Source organism: Pteropus vampyrus, unplaced genomic scaffold (genome assembly GCF_000151845.1).
Source record: "Pteropus vampyrus isolate Shadow unplaced genomic scaffold, Pvam_2.0 Scaffold50, whole genome shotgun sequence".
In the NCBI taxonomy this organism is placed as follows: domain Eukaryota; kingdom Metazoa; phylum Chordata; class Mammalia; order Chiroptera; family Pteropodidae; genus Pteropus; species Pteropus vampyrus.
In genome coordinates this window covers 8,728,017-8,747,346 of record NW_011888831.1, presented here as the reverse complement: position 1 = coordinate 8,747,346, position 19,330 = coordinate 8,728,017, and the positions used below count along the sequence as shown (strand labels likewise).

Genomic DNA, 19,330 nt, shown 5'->3' with positions numbered 1-19,330 from the left:
AAAACTAGAAAACCAAATATAAAATACCAATTAAGAAATTTAATAAAAGTTTTTAGCTAATCTAACTAAAAATTTTCAGTGAAGTGTAAAAAAAAACTCAAAATACCTTCTTGCTTCTCATCTCTTTTTCCCTTCAAATTTTGTCTTTCTTCCCATTCAGCTCTTCTTTTCCAGTCTTTCAACCAACTTACATAAGAAAATGTATGTTAATAAAAATAATTCACAGAATATAGATATCTTGTAGAGTATATTTTAAAATGATTTGGTGGGAGGAAGTTATGGCATATTGTTAGTTGTTAAGTACTTCATGGTGCTTCTGAATCGATAATTAGTAAAATATTTTTACATGAGCATCAGTATTTTAAAATAATTTTTGCCTAAATACACAAGATTATATACACATGGATATTCACTGCAACACTGTTTATATTAGCCTCCAAGAGGAAAAACCTAGAAGTACATCAGCAGGGGAAAAATACATTAAGTGTGCCATACATTATGGCACACTTATACAGGAAATTAGTACACAGAAACTAAAAGGAACTTAGGTAGATTGTGTGATAACATAAAAGATGTCTAATATACAATGCTAAGTATACAACAGATTAAGTTCTAGTCTGGAGCTAGACTATCTGAGTTTAAATTCTAGCTCCACTACTTTCTAGCTGTGACCTTAGACAAATAATTCAACCTCTCCAGGCCTGATTCCTCATCTATGAGATAAGGACAATAGTATTTACGCTCATATTGTTCTAGGGATTAAATGAGCTAAGAACAATGCAAATGCTTATAACAGTGCCACGCTCAAGGTGTTAAACTCTTATTATGAGTTGCAATTCCTTATAAGAAATCCTTTGGACTAGGTGAGTTTTAGAATTCAGAATTTTTCAGATATTAGAAAGGTAATTTAGTACATATACCATATATCACATAACATCCCTAAAGAGGTCTGTGGCAGTACATCCATAATCACTTACTATTTCTATTTTTTAAAAAATGTATGAACTCGTACTAGGTGAGATCAATTAAGACAATAAACTTTGTGTAATAAAGTTGATAAACTTTCAGTTTTCAGAACTTTTTGGATGTGGGAATTATAGACAAAAGATTATGGAAGTGAATTAGTAGTATTATGATCCCATTTGTTAGGAAGGAAAAAATATAAGGATAAAATTTTTTCTAGAAGGTTTTACAAGGAACCTTTAATAATACATTTACCTCTACGGAAAAGAGAAGGATACTTACTTTTCACTTAAAATTCCTTTAAAAAATTTTTAAAGATTGTGCTATGCATTACTTTATAATTTCTAGATTTTAGAATGAAATAATAAAACTAGATTCATAAAGTATTTCTCAATTTCTTTATAAATATTACCAACCTATGTAACTTTTTTATAGCTAGCTCATTGCCTATGAGTTCGTTGGAGTTCTGAGGTTGATACTTTTCAGTCCAAAGCATGTCTTCAGTTCCAGAATCTAAAGCAAAAAATACACATTAAAGTATTTGCTCTCTGACATAAGCATATTTTCTTAGACATTTATATTATTGTTTCATGTAATAATAACTATTTATACAAATACATATTTATAAAATGCCAAAAAGTCAATTTCAAAACAATATTACATTTAAAATTCTTTACATCAAATGCCTCCTTAAAAACCAACCACCATAAAGTCTCATGACAGTAAGATTTAAAAGTACACATTTAAATTTTAATAACCACTCAAGAATAATAGAAATGTGAAAAATAATTAGTACCATAAAAAATATCTAAAGAAAAAAGACAGGATAATTTTAGTGGAGGCTCTTTTGAAAACTGGAAAGAAATGTTCAAGTGTCCAACCAAGTCATCCTCAGTAAGTAAAGATATATATTGTAGTCCCCACTGAGAATAAGGAATGTTATAAAGGTGCCAATTTACTCCAAATTAATCTAATCTATAAACTAATGTAAAATCAAAACTCTAATGAGATTTATGGGGGTAAGGGAAACTATAGTTCATTTAGTAGAGCAGATGATGAAAACTGTCTTTAAAAATGATGGGAGACTTGTTGTACAAATATTAAAACATACTCTGAAGCTACATAGATGATTAATCAATTCAACAGGATACTTTGGAAATGCTGGGTAACCTGAATGGGAACATGTCAGAGATGTGAGAGACAGGTGTTAAATAATATGTATAGTATTATCCCTGTTTTTTAAAAAAGCATATGTATTTATGGAAGTACAGAAAAATCAAAGACTAAACACCAATTTGTTACATGTGACCTGTAAGACTAATTGGTTAAGGTTTCTACTTCTTATTTTATACATATATATTACTTGAATGTTGCAATAAGCATATATGAAAAGAAAGGGGAAGTGAGAGGTTAAAAAAAAAAAAGTTCTAGGACCAGAGAGAGAAACTCTAATTTACCAAGAACAGAAGATATTTCTGATACAGACTCTTTGTCATCATCTATTATCAGAGTATCAGAATCTTCTACTTTTTCTGTTTCCACTTTACATGTTGTCCTCAAAGCAGTTTGTTTCTTCCTGGATGTTTTAAAATATAGACCTCTGGAAGAATCTAGCTTTATTTCAGTGGAGTTGTTTCTTTTGTCAAGTTCTTTTGGTTTTCCATTTATCTTTTTTGAACTTTCTGAATACTCATTTGGTTTCTTTCTTTTTGACTTATGATTTTCAGTTTCCACTCGTTTCCTTTTGGTTTCTTTTTGACTGACATCAGGCTCTAGTTGTGGACTTTCTATATGGGGAATAACAGAAATACACGTGCTTACTAATCAACAAAAAACTTTAATATCCAATAATCTTAATATCACTTCAAAATATCCAATAGTCTTGTTACTATAAAGTGAAAGGCAAGAATCAAATGTGGCATACTGAAAGCAAGCTGAATATTTTGTTTTTTAGACTGCCTTTGTACAAGCTATATTAGTTCAAATTATCTCATATAAAGCTTTCAAGTGAACTATTAATATTTTAACATTAATATTTTAACTACAGCTGTCTTTAGGTTGGCATTTCTGGAAGCAGGCTAGGGCTAACATTGTATTGCACAAGATGCTTTCCTTCAGTTTCCTCCCTGCCAACCACAAACGATCTTCTCTTTGTTATGACCACTTCCATGGGTTGATGACTGCCTTAGTGTTTTCAAAAGTGAAATGTTAAAGTAAATGATAATAATTATTACTAACCTTGTTTATGATGACATTCAGAGGGTACCTGTTGCTCAGTTCGTTTTTTTAGAAACAAAGGAAAATATTTCTTCAAAGAAAATTCAGGATTTGACCACTTAATTTCCTCCAGCAAAAGGTTTCTTACTTCTTCAGTAAAATCTTTCCTTTTCCCCATAAACTGAAATAAAGAATAACATGTTTAATAATAGAGCCACATCATTTATTAACATTAAGCACAGTACTACCAACTTTCTGTCCATGTCAATATCAATGTAACTAAACTTAGTTACTAAATGTAACCTTGATGGCAATGTCACTGAATACAACCTTGATGGCAAAGGTGCATTTGCACAGTTTTTGAAGGACTTAGTTCATCTTTCTATTGTTTTGTTTCAACTAATTGTACTTTACATATTTATTATGTTATAAAGTACCTAAATGTGCTATATAATGTCATCTTCTTTTAAAACTGGCTATCGTTAATGCATAAAATGTTTTTATAACTCTATGTATGCATTCGAAAGAAATGCATACTTCAACTGGGATTTATATTTTAAAACTAGACTCTAGGAAAAAATGAACTTTAGGCTATGATAGTAGATATCCAATTTTTTTCCTTTGAAAGATGTGACGGACACACCTATAATGGATGAGCTCTCTAATACTTACCCCAATAGCTGAATTATTACTTTTCAAATTTGAATTCAATGTTGAAAATTCACCAAGAGCAATAACACATTTCGAGAGATCTATTACTTTAGTATTCAGTTCTTTAAGTTTAAGTAAGAGAGGACAAGTAGGTGGTTTCAAATGCCACAAATGGCACCCTAAAAAACAAAAAATTTGTCTTTATTACTTTCATATACATACTCTCCATTTATCAAATGTCAAATATGTAAACATGAAAAGACTTAACAACTACATAGTTAATACAAAAGTACCAAAACTCAGATGAGTACAAAGAAACAAAATCCTCACCTCCAACAAATACAGTTAATAAAAATTACCTCGTCTTTCCTCCCAATTGTTAGAAATAAGCAAATATTAGCAAATTTTCTTTTTAAATCTACCTTGCTACCCAGAGTAAAAATTTCAGGGTCAGTTAGCATCCTGGTTTAAAATTTAATCTTTAAGGTTCTAAGAGAGAGAAGTTCTCTCTGTGCTTGCCTCATCTGCTCATCTACAAAGAGACATGCTAAGTTTTACAGTAGCACTCCTGTGAAAATGAGTTTATCAAAATCAGGGAAGAAAAGCATAACTAATTTCTATAGTTGAACATACTATTAGAAAACACTATATAAAGCTGAACTAGTAAAAAATAACTGAATGGCCAGTGGCAGAGATGCGAAAAAAAGAAAAGTAGAATATTATTACAAAGACTGGCTGGAAGTTCTCCACACAAATGAGAGGCTGAACAAACCTAAAAAAGTACAAAGGTCAGAAACACAAAAGAAAAGAAAGAATAGAACATAGTGTATATTTCATAATAGGAGTGCACTAAACCAAATCACAAAACCAGTTAAGGAGAATATATCTGTTTTTGTGCTTACAAAAATAACCCTAGGTAGAAACAATGACAAAGTAAAGATATAAGGCTTTGCACACTAACTGCAATTTAAAACTATATAAGTAAAGACTGTGGTTGCTACAGCATTAGAATACAAATAGAATTATGATCAAGCTAACGCCTTCCTATAAGAGGCCTGTGCTCACTCTTGTGCACAGTGCATGTGAGAATAGGGTGAACTACAGCAATGAAGCACTGCCACTTGTTACCTATTCCAGAAAATATACCAAAAGATAGGTATGTTACTAAACAGCAGAAGCTGTTGTGGAGACAGATTTCCCTTAAACATTCAACAGTAGCTTGGACAAGAACAGGGCTGGAGCTCCTATGAGAGATTCTTAAAGATCTATGAGTTTCAAGTATACAATATTATACTACAGCTTCTGCATGTTACATTGTGTGTTCATCACCCAAAGTTTAGTCTCCTTCCATCACCATGTATTTCACCACTTTTAACATTTTAAAAGTAAATATTCGATAATAATTAACAAGCTTACCATCATCTTTTTGTTGTACATGAATAACTCTCTGGAAACTGGTACTCATTGCACTGTACATATCTAACGCAGCAGCTTTCTTTGCAATTTGTCGTTTCAACAAATCTGGCAGACCACTCATTAGGAAGTCGCGCTTTGCTTTAGCTTGCACATCACAATCCTGAAATCTTTCAGATGTATCTTGACTTTTTAAGAAAATAATGTGAAAAAGGAAAGCTAAGTTTATAAACACTTAAAAAGTTAACTATCTATAAAATATCTTTTAATTTAATTTGAAAAGATTTAATCAGCTATGATGTTAGCTGGTCAAATTCTTTTGCTTATCATAAAAACAAGTCTATCAGTGTTAAATAATTAAATAAAAATAAGCATATATAGAAAAAAATGACTTCAAAGACATCCACAAAATGTGAACACCTACCATCCAAAAGCTCCAAGAATGCGTAGCAACTGGAACTCTCATATTTGTTCCATTTATACGATGGAATAATCACATGGGAAAGTACTTTGGTTTATTCTTATTATGTTAAACATGCACCTACCTAATGACAGAGCAATTCTACTTCTAGGTATTAACTCAAGAGAAATAAGAACATTTGTCCACATGTGTATAAGAATGTTCATAGCAGCCTTATACTAGAAATAACCCAAATGATCATCAATAAAAGATAAACAAATTGTGGTATATACGGAATACTACTCAGCAATAAAGAGACTATTGATAATATTATCTTGACTGAAAGAAGCCAGAGACAAAAGTGTACCTCTTATATGACTTCATTTCTATGAGATTCTAGAAAAGGCAAGCTAATCTATATCAACAGAAAGCAGACCAGAGGGAATTGCATGGGATTATGGGCAGAGGGGACAGGGATTAACTGCAAAGAGGCATGAAGGAATTTTATTGAGTGATGAAAATGTTCTGTATCTTTATTATGGTAGTGATTATACAGATGTGAACATTAATTCAACCTCAAACCATTTATTTAAAATGGGTGCATATTACTGTATATACATTATACCTGAACAAAGTTATGTGTGTGCATACTGAGCAAAACTAGACACAAGTTATATATATATATATATATATATATATATATATATATATATATATAACTTTATATACATATAAAGTTTATGTGAAGTTCTAAAACAGATAAAATTAGTCTATAATAGAAATCAGAATAGTCGTAACCTTTTGTTATGGTGGTGGTGGGGATAACAGAAAAAGAGTAAGTAACTTTCTTGGAGTAAAAGATATATCTTGATTAATGCATTTATCAAAACTATATGCTTAAGATTTGTGCATTTAACAATATATCTCAATAACACTGAAATAGGAAAAAAATAACCTGAACCCATAATGTCCCTAAATTTGGTATTCTTCCATTGTACCATCTACTTACATAGACCAGAACGTAAGTGTCATCCTTACACCTTTCTCTCTCGCACCTCAGATCTAATTAATTATCAAGTTTTTAAATTCATCTTCTAAAATCTTTTCATACATCATTTCCAACACCTGAGTACATAAATCCATCATCTCACACCTGAATGTCTGCATCCACACTAAGACCTCCTCTGTTCCACTCTTTATTCAATAGCCAAATTAATCCAGCAGTCAGATTAAATTTTCAAAATCCAAATGTCCATATTCATCCTGGCACCCACCTCTCTAGCCTAGTCTCACATTCCTCTCACCTCTCCTCTCTATGCTCAAGTCACACTGGCATTCTTTCAATCTTCTGTATTTACAATGTTCCTTCCAGCTATAGAGACTGCACAGACCATTCCCTCTGGTTGGAACACTTCCTTCCCTTGATGAATTCCTGCTCATCCTTCAGTTCAGGTGTCATTTCTTCAGCAAGGCCTTTCTTAACCAGACCAAAATTACTTAATATGTAATAGTACTTTGTATCTCTTTCTTAGCACACTGCAATATTTCATATGTTGGCCCAGTAATGTTTAATCATAGATTGTTTTTCTTCTAGAGTATAAGCCTCAAGCATATAAGATATGTATGTTTTGTTCCCCGTAATACATCCCTAGTACCAAAAGCAGTGGCTGGTACACAGTAGGAATTTAAGTATTTACTGAATAGGTTCGTAATCAGCTTTTTGATATTTATGGTTTGCCTGTTTATTTTTCCACTATTTTGTCTGAAGATGGCCACAAAATGTTTGCAAAAGACCAAGATCTTTCAATTCAGTTGCAGCACTGTCACTATTGTCATCTTTCTCATCAATGTAAATTAATAAGTACAAAATACATTCCATAAAACATTTTGGCATTTAAAAATTTATATGGACTGACCTGCTTTCATCAAAACCAAGGATAGGATCAGCTGTTTTATGAGCCTTTCTGGTAAGAAATAAAGGAGCGACTTTCATTTTCCCTTAGAAAAATAAATACTTAGGTTAGTATTAATGTTTATCATCTCCACTAATCTCCAGGTGCTTTCAAAATTATATCTTTTAAACTTTCAAAAATTATATATAATGATCTGGTCTTTCAATCTGACAAATCACTATCAGAATCCCCTGGAGAACAAACATTTTTTAAACTACAGATTCCCACAACCCACCTCTGGAAATTCTTAGCAAATGTGTCTAAGGAAAAGAACTAAAGATTTAACTTTTGTTCAAATTTACCCAGATGATTTTGATGATTAGTCGTCAGGGTTGGGAACTTCTAACTTAACTGAGGATAAATATATACAGAAATGCAATAACTTAAAATATGCTCAGTTACCCTTTGCAAAACTCTTCACTACATTATAACCTTACTTATTAAAATAGAAGTATTTAATACAATCAAAAGTTTACATTTTATAAAACAAGAGATTAAATTAGAATGAGAGCATTAGGAACAATATAATTACCCCCCAAACATTCTAATGTTCATCATAAATGTTATTAAATCTGATTACCAGGTACATTTTTAGGAGTCTTGTTAGGTTTTTTTCCTAGTACATCATTTAGACACTGAAGCTTCTTCTGATTTGTCTCAGGATGCTTTAAAGAAGTAGGACTTGAATCTATTATTATTACAGAGTCCTAAGACAGAATACGAAAAAAATGTTTAAAATGTCATACAATTAATGTCATTAAAATTTCAAAAGGATTACAGTGCAAAAGCTATAGACATGATAATTACATGAGCAGCTCCATATACCTCGCCATCATGAGATCACAAACTGAAAAAGGTGAAAAATGCACCATTTGGGGAGAAATTAATAATTTAGTGTGATTAGAGCCAAAAGTGTGTACATGAGTAAGGGAATTGTTTTGAAGAAAGGGAAGATGTAGTTCAGCTTATGAAAGATTTTGACTGAATAAGGATTCAGACCATATTTATAGACAAAGGCTTTTAAAGCAGAACTGAAAATGATATTCTTTCTACCACCTCAAGGCTGTCTTACAATTATACCTTATAACTTTATCCAAACAGTAGAACAGGAGAAAATTTATACCAATAAATATTTGTTATACTTACCTCTGTGTCTGACATTTTCTTCCTTTCAGGAAGAGTATGATGTCTTGATGAACGCCTTAAAGGTGTTGCTATTTCTTCAGCAGCTTTTGACCTGCTGATGTGTAAAGCTTTTGCTTTTTCAATCAATTGTTTTGCTTTTGATACATTTTTTGAAGTATTGATTGCCTAAACAAAAATTTAAAATATTAATTTAGATCACTGGCAAACACATTATATTTCATAATAGAAAAAAATAGAAAAGGGAAAATGATGGAGACAGTAAAAAGATCAGTGGCTATTAGGGGTTAAGGGGAGAGGAAGGGATGAATAGGCAGGGCACAGATTTTTAAGGCAGTGAAACTACTCTGTATAATACTATAATGTTGGATACCTGTCATTATACATTTGTCCAAACCCAAAGAATATACCAGAACACACCAAGAGTGAACCTTAATGGAAACTATGGCCTCTGGATGTGTTGATGTAGGTTCATCAATCATAACAAATGTACTACCCTGGTATTGATAATGGGGGAGGCTGTACATGTATGGGTGCAAGGAGAATATGAGAAATCTGTACTTTTAGCTCAATTTTGCTGTGAACCTAAAACTGCTCTAAAAAAAGTCTATTAAAATATTTATAATAGAAAAACACGATCACAAATCACATTAAATAAAAGAAATGGTTATTCAAATCTTACCAAGGCAATTAAATTAAAAGGTGTCTAGTTATACTTGGTTTGCCTTTATTTCTTACTTGAAATTTATCCAGATAAATACAACTACGTTTGTGAAAAACACTCAGAAAAATGTCCATAGTATAGATTAGAATTGTTGGTTATTTCCCTCACCATCTTCATAGCATCTATTCTTTGATTTTAGTCACCTCAGGCCGAATCCTTTGGAGATATCTGAAAAGGTATTACATATGGAAAAGAGAACCAGATAAGAATAAAATCTGGTCTTCAGACCAGGCTCTGCCATTGATGTGCTAAGTGATCTCGTGCATTTAAATATTATCTTCCTGATAAACTGCTTTTCTATCTTCTGAGTTCTACAGGTTTTTATGTCTGGATTTCAAAACACACACAGGGCAAGGCGCAGAACAGCTTTACATTATATGATCTCTTTTAAAAATGACAGATGTCTATTTAAGCCTAGGATAAAGTCTGGAAGGAGAAACATGTAACTATAAAAAGTATATAAAACTATATACTTCTACTCTGTTTTTTAAAGAAATACCTGCTGTTTGTTAAAACCTTTAAAATGTTTTTAAAAAACACATTAAAAAGAATAGGCACAGATATTCAAAACACATGTAAGAAGTTTAGGAATGTTATGGATTTGCTGCTATAGTAGGAGAGTGATAGATTTTTATTGTTCTACTAGCAAAACTTTTGGCAAGCTGATGAACCTACGGTCAGTTAGTATTCAAAATAATCCACCTAAATTTAAATTAACAACTCAATTATTGAAATAAACTGTTATATAGACATGTTTTAGTGAATGTTTGGAAAAAAAACACATATATATTCTGGCAAGTAGTATTGCTATTACTTGAAACCTGTGTTTTTTCTAATAGTTATTTTTCAGATAAGTTTTAAAAATATATAGAAAAACACAAAACAGAAAAATAAATTTAAAATCAATCATAATTTTATCACCTCAAAAATAATCATTTCCAATACCCTACTTTCTAACCTAGCCACCTATCCTCTCAGCTCCTACGTGGTTACTCCTGACTACCCATGGAACCTCAGTCCTGACAGCTCTCTACTACTTCCCTGTTCAACAGCCTCTATTCCCTACCCAGCTTAGATTACACTGCATGTGATTTCAACCACTTTTAAAAATTTTCTCACCTTCTTTGGCCCCATTGTTCTTCTACCTAGAAAAGAGTTCAATCTGTCCTCCTCCTTTCTGCCTAACCTCAGGCAAGCAATTTTACCTGTGCATTCACCATTCCACTAAACTGCACTTACCAAGACTCCTAAAAACCAATGGACACTTCAATTAATATCTCACTAAACCTCTCTGCAGCATTTGACAATACTGACCACTCTCTCCATGAAATGCTTTCATGACATCAAATTCTCCTAGTTGTTCTACCAATTCAGGCACTCTTTCCATGTTCTCTCCCGCTCATTCCTTAAAGACTGTGGAGTATCCCCAGGGTTATCTTTGGATAGCTTCTCTTTTCACCAAATACACTTTTCCTGCATCATCTCATCCATTTTCAGAGTTTTAGTTACCACCAATATGCTAATGACTCCTTCAGCTTTCCCTCTAGTTCAAATCTCTGCAAAGATTTAGGACCATGGATCCAACTGCTAATTATAGATGGTTCTACTTGGACATCCCACAAGGACCTTGAATCCATTTTTCCAAAACCAAATTCCTCATCTTTCTCCCAGACCTAGTCATCTTCCTATCTCAGTGAAATGCAACACCATCCACTCAAAAGCCAGAACCCTGGGTATCACGCTTGACTATCTCCTTAATACCTAGCATATAGTATTGCATTAAATAAATACTTATGGAATGAAAAAAATGAAGCCAGAGCCGTTCTGCAAATATCTGTTAAAAGAGCCGTTATGAATATCAGGCTCTTGGAAAAAAAAAAAAAACAATTTACCTTCATTCTCAAAAAAGCATGAAAAATCTCTCCCAGAAAATCAGACTAAGATTTTCTCCTAGAGCTAGTAAATGAGCCTGGACAAAGCTTCAGAAAACAAGACCCTGTAGTAAGAGGTTCATTGACAGATGATTAGTATGAGATAAAATAACTGATCTAAGTAAATTCAGATAAGGGCCCCAATTTGGATACAATAAATTTTGAGATCTGTCTTGCTAGAAAATTTATTACTGAGTCACAATTCTAAGTAGTATATGGTACAAAACAAGGCATGGTTTTTCTAAAATAAAAGTTTAAGTTATCCTCCAGAATTAAACTAGGTAGAATAAAATATTTGACATAAAGTACACTTCAGAGACTTTCAACCTTTAGTTGTGGTATAATCAGCTAGATTCTAGAGTGCTTTCCAATAGGCTAAGAACCATCTTTCTAACTACTTATAGTTGTGTGACTCTAGGAAAGTCACTTCCCAGAGTCACATATAAACTTCATGTTTTCTTAATCAATGAACCTGAAGTTTCTTCATCTATAAAACAGAGTTAAATTGTTACTCTATGAGATTAATAATATAAGTACTAAGCACAATGCCTGGAATGTGATAAGCAGTCAAAAAATAATAACTGTTAAGTAAAAACAAGAGATACCAACTTTCTGTAGCAGTAGGTTTTACCCAGGGATTATATAAGAAAAATCTTGTTGGCTTTACAAAACACACATACCTGTACCTACTCACCGTGGAAAGAATCCAAATTCTAATACTCTACTTTCTAACCTAGCAGTTTATTTCCCCAAAGCAGCTATTTATATATCCTACTTCTCCTTTTACAGGAGTGGTTTTCAATTGAGGGTGGTTTTTTTCCCCCCTCCAGGGGATATCTGGCAATGTCCGGAGACATTTTTGATTGTCATAAATAGGGGAGATGGGTAAAGGCAAGGGTTACTGCTAAACATCCTCTAATGCACGAGATAGTCCCCTACAACAAAGAATTATCCAGCCCAAAATGTCAACAGTACCAGGGTTGAGAGACCCTCTTTTTTACCCTCTAATCTACATAAATAAACCAAACATTCAATCATGACCTATTGGAATGTAACTCTAACAACACTATTTGTAAGTAAATTATACTCTGTCCTCATCAACTGCTTTCATCTCACAATAAGATATCTTAATATCTTAATAAACTAGCTAGAGGAAACAGAATAAGTGAAAAGTAATATAGGGCTGTAGTTAACCGATCCATGAAATATGTGAATCTTCTTGTAGCGTATTACTTCCAATAGTAGTAGTTATTGTTTTTTAGGAAACAGAATCCACTTTTAGGACTATCTAATATTTCAATTACCTTTCTAGTTTGAGAGGTAAAATCTCCATCAGTTGCTTCAGATTTCTTGGATCTTTTCTTAGATTTCCTCTTAGATTTTTTGGGACTGCTAATTCTGGTGAATTTCATTCTGCAAAAAAAAAAAAAAAAAGATATTTAGAAACAGTTCCATGAGTATAATGTGTTAAGAACTTCAATTAAATACAGAAAAGAACCAACTAGGGCATCAATTTCTGGACAGTTCTAAACAGAAATACCCCATTTGTTTCAAACTACTGATTGAAAAGTAAGGCAAACTAAATGTTAAACTTAAAAAAAATAAATTATTTTAAAAATCATGTACCTTACAGGAAGTTAGCCCCTAAGATCACTCTTATATTAGCCAGAACCAGCATGCAAGTATATACCTCATAGTGTATAGCCTAGTTTACCCAATAAAGTTCTAAGACTTACTTTTTAATCTCATGTTTGTTAAACGCACAGAATTCATATTTAAAGATATTTCTCCAGAGATTAGCAACTGTAATGAATAAGGATTTAGAACTCATCTAAAATATATCTAGAATTATTCTAAAATTAGGTCTGACTTTATATTAAATGTGGGAAATTTTCAGCATTTTTTGAAACAATTTTTTCCTTATAAATCAGCTGTGTTCTTGAAAAAAAATATTCTCTAATACTTGAAGTATTTTCCTTCCCAGCTAACGGTATATGCATAATATTTAAGAACTTTAGAACAAAAACAAAACTTTACCTTACCTAATAGGGCTCTCTGAATCAGAGGATACTATTATTAATTCCGCTGTATATAAGCTATGCTTTTCTGCTAAGTTGGCTGCTTTTGGAGTGGAAGCCTTTACTGGACTACCATTTGGTGCATCTCCAGAATCTGTACCTCTAGTGATTATTGTAGTAGGCATGCTGCTACTTCTTGCAGATCTTCTGGTTGATTTGGGAGTAGAAACATTTACCAAGTTGTCTTCAGTATCAGCTTCAGAATGTATAACCTTATACTTAACTGGTGTGCTAGTTTTTCTTGAAGATTTGTTATACAGAGAGGAAATCTTCAGAGGGTCATCATTTGCTGTATCTTCACAAATAAGACTTTTACTGTTAAATAATAGTCTGTTTTGATAAACTTCTGAGGTTTTTTGTCTTAAACTCATTCTAAACCTATTTTTATTTTGTTTATCTGTAAAGGAAAAAGTTTTTTTCTTTTGAGTATTTCCCTCTCTATTTTCGCCTGGAGCAGCACCAGTATCCAATATTTCCTTATCTTTTTTCTTCAGTTTTTTACTTTTCTCCTTAGGAAAACTTCCTTTATCGGTGTGTGGCTGTGAACTACCATTATTTGAAATCATTTGGATATTGGAATTTTCTATTATTTTTTTAGAATTATTGTCTTTTCCTTCCTCGTTTAAAGCTTTTTCACTGAGCTCTTTCTGCTTATCAAAAGGCTTTTTGACTCCATTTTTAAGTGCATCTGTTGCTGGCTGTCTAAATGCTTTCATAAACTGCTGTCTTTCTTCTAGAGTGCATTTTGGTTTCACACTTTCAGAAGTTCCAGCTTCCAAAACGGCCAATTCTAATTCTTCCTCCTGTATAACAACATTAGATTTTCTTTTCTGAATTGTCTGTTCATTCTCAGGGTCAGATAGACTATTTTCCAGTTCCAACTGCTTTTGTTTCAAGAAAATTGAGGCTATTTTTCCTGTCTTTTTGGGGGGAACAGAGTGAACTTGTGCAAGAACAGTAACTGTCCTAGAGAGGACTCGTTGGGAAATTTCACAGGTTTCTATAGCACTTATACAACCACCTTTGACTCTATCTTCAACAGTTTCAGAAGGAATGCAAATGGACATTTGAGAGTCTGATATCTGTTCCAGTTTATTTTCCTTGTGACTTTTTAAAAATTCCTCATATGAGACAGTTATTGTACCATCATTTAACTGGGCTATTTTTGTCATATTATCGCTAGAGTTTGCATCATTTGCAGTATTCTCAATTTCATTAATTGGGGAAGGCATTATCTGCTTAGTATCTTTAACATCTTTTTTAAGGAGAATTAGTTCCTCTGCCAAGGGTGAACTTTCAGATAGATCTATTATATCTCGGCACTTCCTTTTTCTCAATTTTTTACAATCATTTTTTGTGGTCCTTTGTTTAGGATTTACTTTCTTGGAACTTTTTTTGGTGGTCATAGTGCTTGATTGGTTTTTGATATCTTGAGTACTTTCTGCAAGTACTTCTACGTGTTTCTTGTACAGTGAAACAGAAGTGCTACTTTCCACAAAATCATTATTTAAACTAGAGTCTTCTTTGCTATCATTACTATTAATTTGAATTGGACATTCATTTTCAGTTTTAATGTTATTTAATTGATGAGACAAATTAACTCTCTTTCCTCTCTTCTTAAACCCTATATTTGAGAACATTTCCAAAGGTATTTTAGAGTCTTTGCTGCTGTCAGCAGGCAATGGTGCAGATGATTTTATCTTGTACTCTTGTGTTGATTGAGTCTTCTCATTTATGGGTGAAGTCTTTCTAAAATAATCCAGAATATTATTGGATTTTGGTGGAGAGAAAACTCTGTCTCCAGTCTTCCCTATTGGTGATAAATACTTTGTAATTGTTTCGCAAGATCTGTCATCATCTTTCCTTCGCTTTTTGCACACCTATTGATTTAAAATTTAAAAAAGGCACTTATTTCAAGCAAAATAATACAAAACATACATTTTAAACCTGGATCTAATATTTTACATAAATGGATAAAAAAGGAAGGCTCCTTTAGGTGATAACATGATATATCAGAAAGAAAGAGAGCTTTAAAGTTAAGCCTACATTCAAATCTCAACACATCAAGTTATACACTTATAATTTGCACACTTTATACCATATATATTTACATATTACACTTCGATAAAAAATTTTAAGGCCACTCTACTTATGTATAATTTCTTTTGGCCTCTGTTTACCCTATAACCTTTGAGTAGTACCACTCACCTCACAGAATTTATAATGAACACATTACATAAAAATATATAAGGTCTGATGCATAGTAAGGACTCTATGAATGTTAATTCCATTCCCTTTTTATTTTTTAGTTAAAAACAAACAAATTTTCTACTTCTGAGAATTAGGTACATAGTGAACAAACCTAGGATCCCAAAATTTACTAATCAAGTAAAAGTTATGGTGAAGGACACTTACCACAAATAAAACAAAATTTTCCAGTGTTTTACTTTGTTATTTAAACAGTTACTGCCTGCCTCCTACATTATTACCCTCCTACATTATTACCCTCAAGGTGACTATAATGTTAAAAATTTATATTTCTACCAGAGGGTAGTGGGGAGGGGAGAGGTAGACAGGGTAAAGGGGGTCAAATATGTGGTGACAGAAAGAAATCTAACTATGGGAGATGAACACTCAGTGTGTGTGTGTTCGCACGCGCGCCTTACTGTTAAAGTGGACAGATGAAACTTATTGGATTTCATTAACCAATGTCACCATTAAATAAATAAATTAAATAAATAAATAACAGATTTTTTAAAGCTTTTATTTCTGTTGGTCATAAATTAGCAACTTACATAACAAAAAATAAAATGCTTATTGGTTACAAAAAGCTCCATCAGTCTTTTCTTTAATTTTAACTTCCCTCAGTTCATTTGTTAGAATAAGTTTGCCAGAATAACAAGGACATTTTTTAAGAGATAAGAAATGAATGGGGTCATTATACTTCTAGAAAATGAAAACATATTGTACAGCTACCATGATTAAAAGCATAGTACATTAAGTCAAGCAACTTAATTAAATGAATTAGAAACCAGAAAAAGACATAGGTATATATAACAGTGGCATTCAAGTTAGTGGACAAAGAAGTAGTTACTAAATGATATTGGTACAGATTTCTAATCATTTGGATAAATATGAAGCAAAATAAATTATAGACAGATTAAAATTTTGTGTTAAAATTAAATGGTAAATGTATTAGAAGGAAATGCTAAAGAGTTGTTAGTATTAATATTATTATTACCCTGAGATGGTATCAGAGACATAATACCATAGTCTGAAGGCAGTTCTAAGTCCAAGTGCTGGCTCTGACATCTACTAGTGTGGGACCTTAAATAAATTTACTTTTTCTAACTTAAGTTACCTTTAATTACTTTCTAACCTTCTCTCATCTGTAGAATACAGATAATGTATCACAGGATTAATATTAAGTAAAATAATGTGGATAAGCCCCTTACCCTTAAAATACTAAACAGTAAATATCACTGTGAAATAGGCTCTCTAAGCGGGGAACCAAAAGCAGAAACTTAATGAAAAGATTGATAAAACTGACCACACAAAAATTAAGAACTGTGTAATTCAGGTACCAAAAGTCCTTCTTCACACCTGAGACAAGCTGAGCAACTGCCTAGATTTAACAAACAAGTATCAGCATAACACCTATCAGCAAATAGACAAAATTTGATTCTAAAAAATAAGGAAGAGCCCAGTTAAACAGGCAAAAAGACACCTTAGCTCACCTTTAAAGGACACCAGTATGCATACTTCAGTTAGAATGCTAGCTTGAGATGAAAATGTATAAGAATATAGCAACTGTCTACTATAAGACTCTACTTGTCTATTTCAAGGCATTACAACCTCTTTACAACGACAGCTTAGTGTATTTCACTGAAACTTAGTGCAATTCATTGATGAACACATGAGAATAACAGTATGCCATGCCCGGATTCCTATCTGCAGTATATTAAGCTCTAGACAGCCAAAGTAAGCGATTTTTATAAAGTCCCTTGTTTGATTCCTGTAGTGACATTCTAAGTGGCATTCCTAGAACAGATAGATAGAGGGATGGACTAGTTGAACTTAAAGATCCTTTTCAACGCTAAAGTTCTATGAACCTATATCACGAACAGAAACTTACGCCGGGATTCTCCACCTTTCTCCAGTCCAAAATATCAAGTTCCACCAGTATTTCAGGATCTGAGAACTGGTTATCTTAAGTCCTAACTTAACCCGGCCCTGCAAAGATCTCACAATCTCAATGTTTGTCAGGATCTATCATGACTTTAAGAAACGACACACTCCAGCAACTGTTCTACACAATGTCACAACTGAGGGCTCACCATGTCCCTCCTTTCCCCTCATGGATTCAAAGTCGGGGTCACCTTTCACCTATCCCTGACAGACGGAGGAAGATAACTCAAGCTCACCTCAATCTCGTAGTCCTTCACCGGAGGGGGAGCAGCTGCCGCCGCCATAGCGAGGACCCCCACCATCTCCCTGCTGCCCGGAATCCCGGCTCCTAGGACCTTGTACAGCCCGGCCCCGCATGCCTGGAAGCCATGAAGGCGGCCGGCTCCCGCGGGAACGAGGAGCTGGGCCGCCGAGTTTGTCTCGGACTCCCGGCGCCCACCCGCCCAGAGCGGTCCGTGGAGGCTGGGCCCAGGTCAAGCGAGTCGAACGCGGGAAGACGCAGTGAGAAAGCGCGGGCAGAGGGAACCCTAGGGCGCAGCCGGTGAGCGCGGGTTGTCCCCAAGGCAGGCACTTCAGGCTGAGAGTTCGGGAGTGCGGCCCCGGCGGAGAAAGCAGGCCGAACGCAGATCCGACCCGCGGGCTTCGGAGGGAGTTCTTGTCAATTGGGTTTTCGCGCCGTCTGGAGCGCAGGGGGCGGAACTTAGGATTGTTTCTGGAGGCTGCGCGGACGGCGAAGCGAGAGGGCCAAAATACATCTCTGGCGAACCTGTTGGAGGCGGAATTGTCGCACCGCAGAATTTAAAACCAGCGGGGACTTGGAGGGTTCGAACTTCTCAAGCCCAGTGTCACAGGTGAGGACATGATTTGACTAACGTCTGTTAGTGACAGAATTAAAACCCTAGGCTTTTTACGCCCCAGGCTGACCCCTATTTAGAAGTGGAAATTTGAAAAATACAGAAAACGAAATAACAATTGATTACACTCCTTCCACTCTGAATAAAATGTCATTTTGGCAAGCGTTCTGTCTCAAGATGCGCCTATTCGGGGTCCGGCGTTTTGATTTTCTACCATTAATTGAACTAAGGAGGCATATCTTCCTATGGATTTCGTCCTCGCGAGCAGCTTGGAGACCAAGGTCATCGCCTCAGCTGGTTTGATCGCCTCAGCTGGTTTGCACTGTGTTCAGAGTCGTTGCAGGGTGCCAGTAGTTTGCTGGTTTGTAGTGATGATAATCTCATACATCATTTGCATTGTTTTCATGGATTTGTTTAGCTTTACTTTTTTTTACATTACAATTGCAGTTACATAAGTATACAGTATTTTGATTGCAGTTTTAACTGAACAGTATGTAAGTGCTGAAAAAAGACAGGTAAAAGGACACGTCAAATCATAATGAGAAGGCACCTGGTAAGGTCGGGCTATGCAAAATGATATTAATAATTGATGTAATTGAGTTCATCTTGATGGTATTTGTTATTGTCTTGACAGAATAAAGGGCACAAATTTCTTCAATGAAATCAGTGGTAATTACTTTTTCTTTGAAAAGTATTAGCCCTGGATAAGATTTTTCAGGAAGAGAGAGACTGCACTAAGTATATACTGTTTTGTTGTTTTGGTTTGGTATTTTGATAATTCATGTAGTGTAAGAACACTGCCCAAGGAGAAAATCG

General features: G+C 33.8%; 1 protein-coding gene across 1 annotated transcript in view; it reads right to left on the bottom strand.

The window, feature by feature from the left end:
- ATAD5 (ATPase family, AAA domain containing 5) overlaps positions 1-18,368 on the bottom strand; it is a 34,470-nt gene extending 16,102 nt beyond the window's left edge. The window contains exons 1-12 of the mRNA XM_011360017.2: positions 17,897-18,368; positions 13,437-15,352; positions 12,699-12,807; positions 8,743-8,907; positions 8,177-8,303; positions 7,561-7,642; positions 5,248-5,432; positions 3,853-4,010; positions 3,202-3,361; positions 2,421-2,750; positions 1,380-1,476; positions 107-186 (exon numbers count right to left, since the gene is read on the bottom strand). Coding sequence (XP_011358319.1) covers positions 107-186; positions 1,380-1,476; positions 2,421-2,750; positions 3,202-3,361; positions 3,853-4,010; positions 5,248-5,432; positions 7,561-7,642; positions 8,177-8,303; positions 8,743-8,907; positions 12,699-12,807; positions 13,437-15,352; positions 17,897-17,962 — 3,475 coding nt within the window. The 5' untranslated portion in view covers positions 17,963-18,368. The remainder of the gene's footprint in view (positions 1-106; positions 187-1,379; positions 1,477-2,420; positions 2,751-3,201; positions 3,362-3,852; positions 4,011-5,247; positions 5,433-7,560; positions 7,643-8,176; positions 8,304-8,742; positions 8,908-12,698; positions 12,808-13,436; positions 15,353-17,896) is intronic.
- Positions 18,369-19,330: the final 962 nt, after the last annotated feature.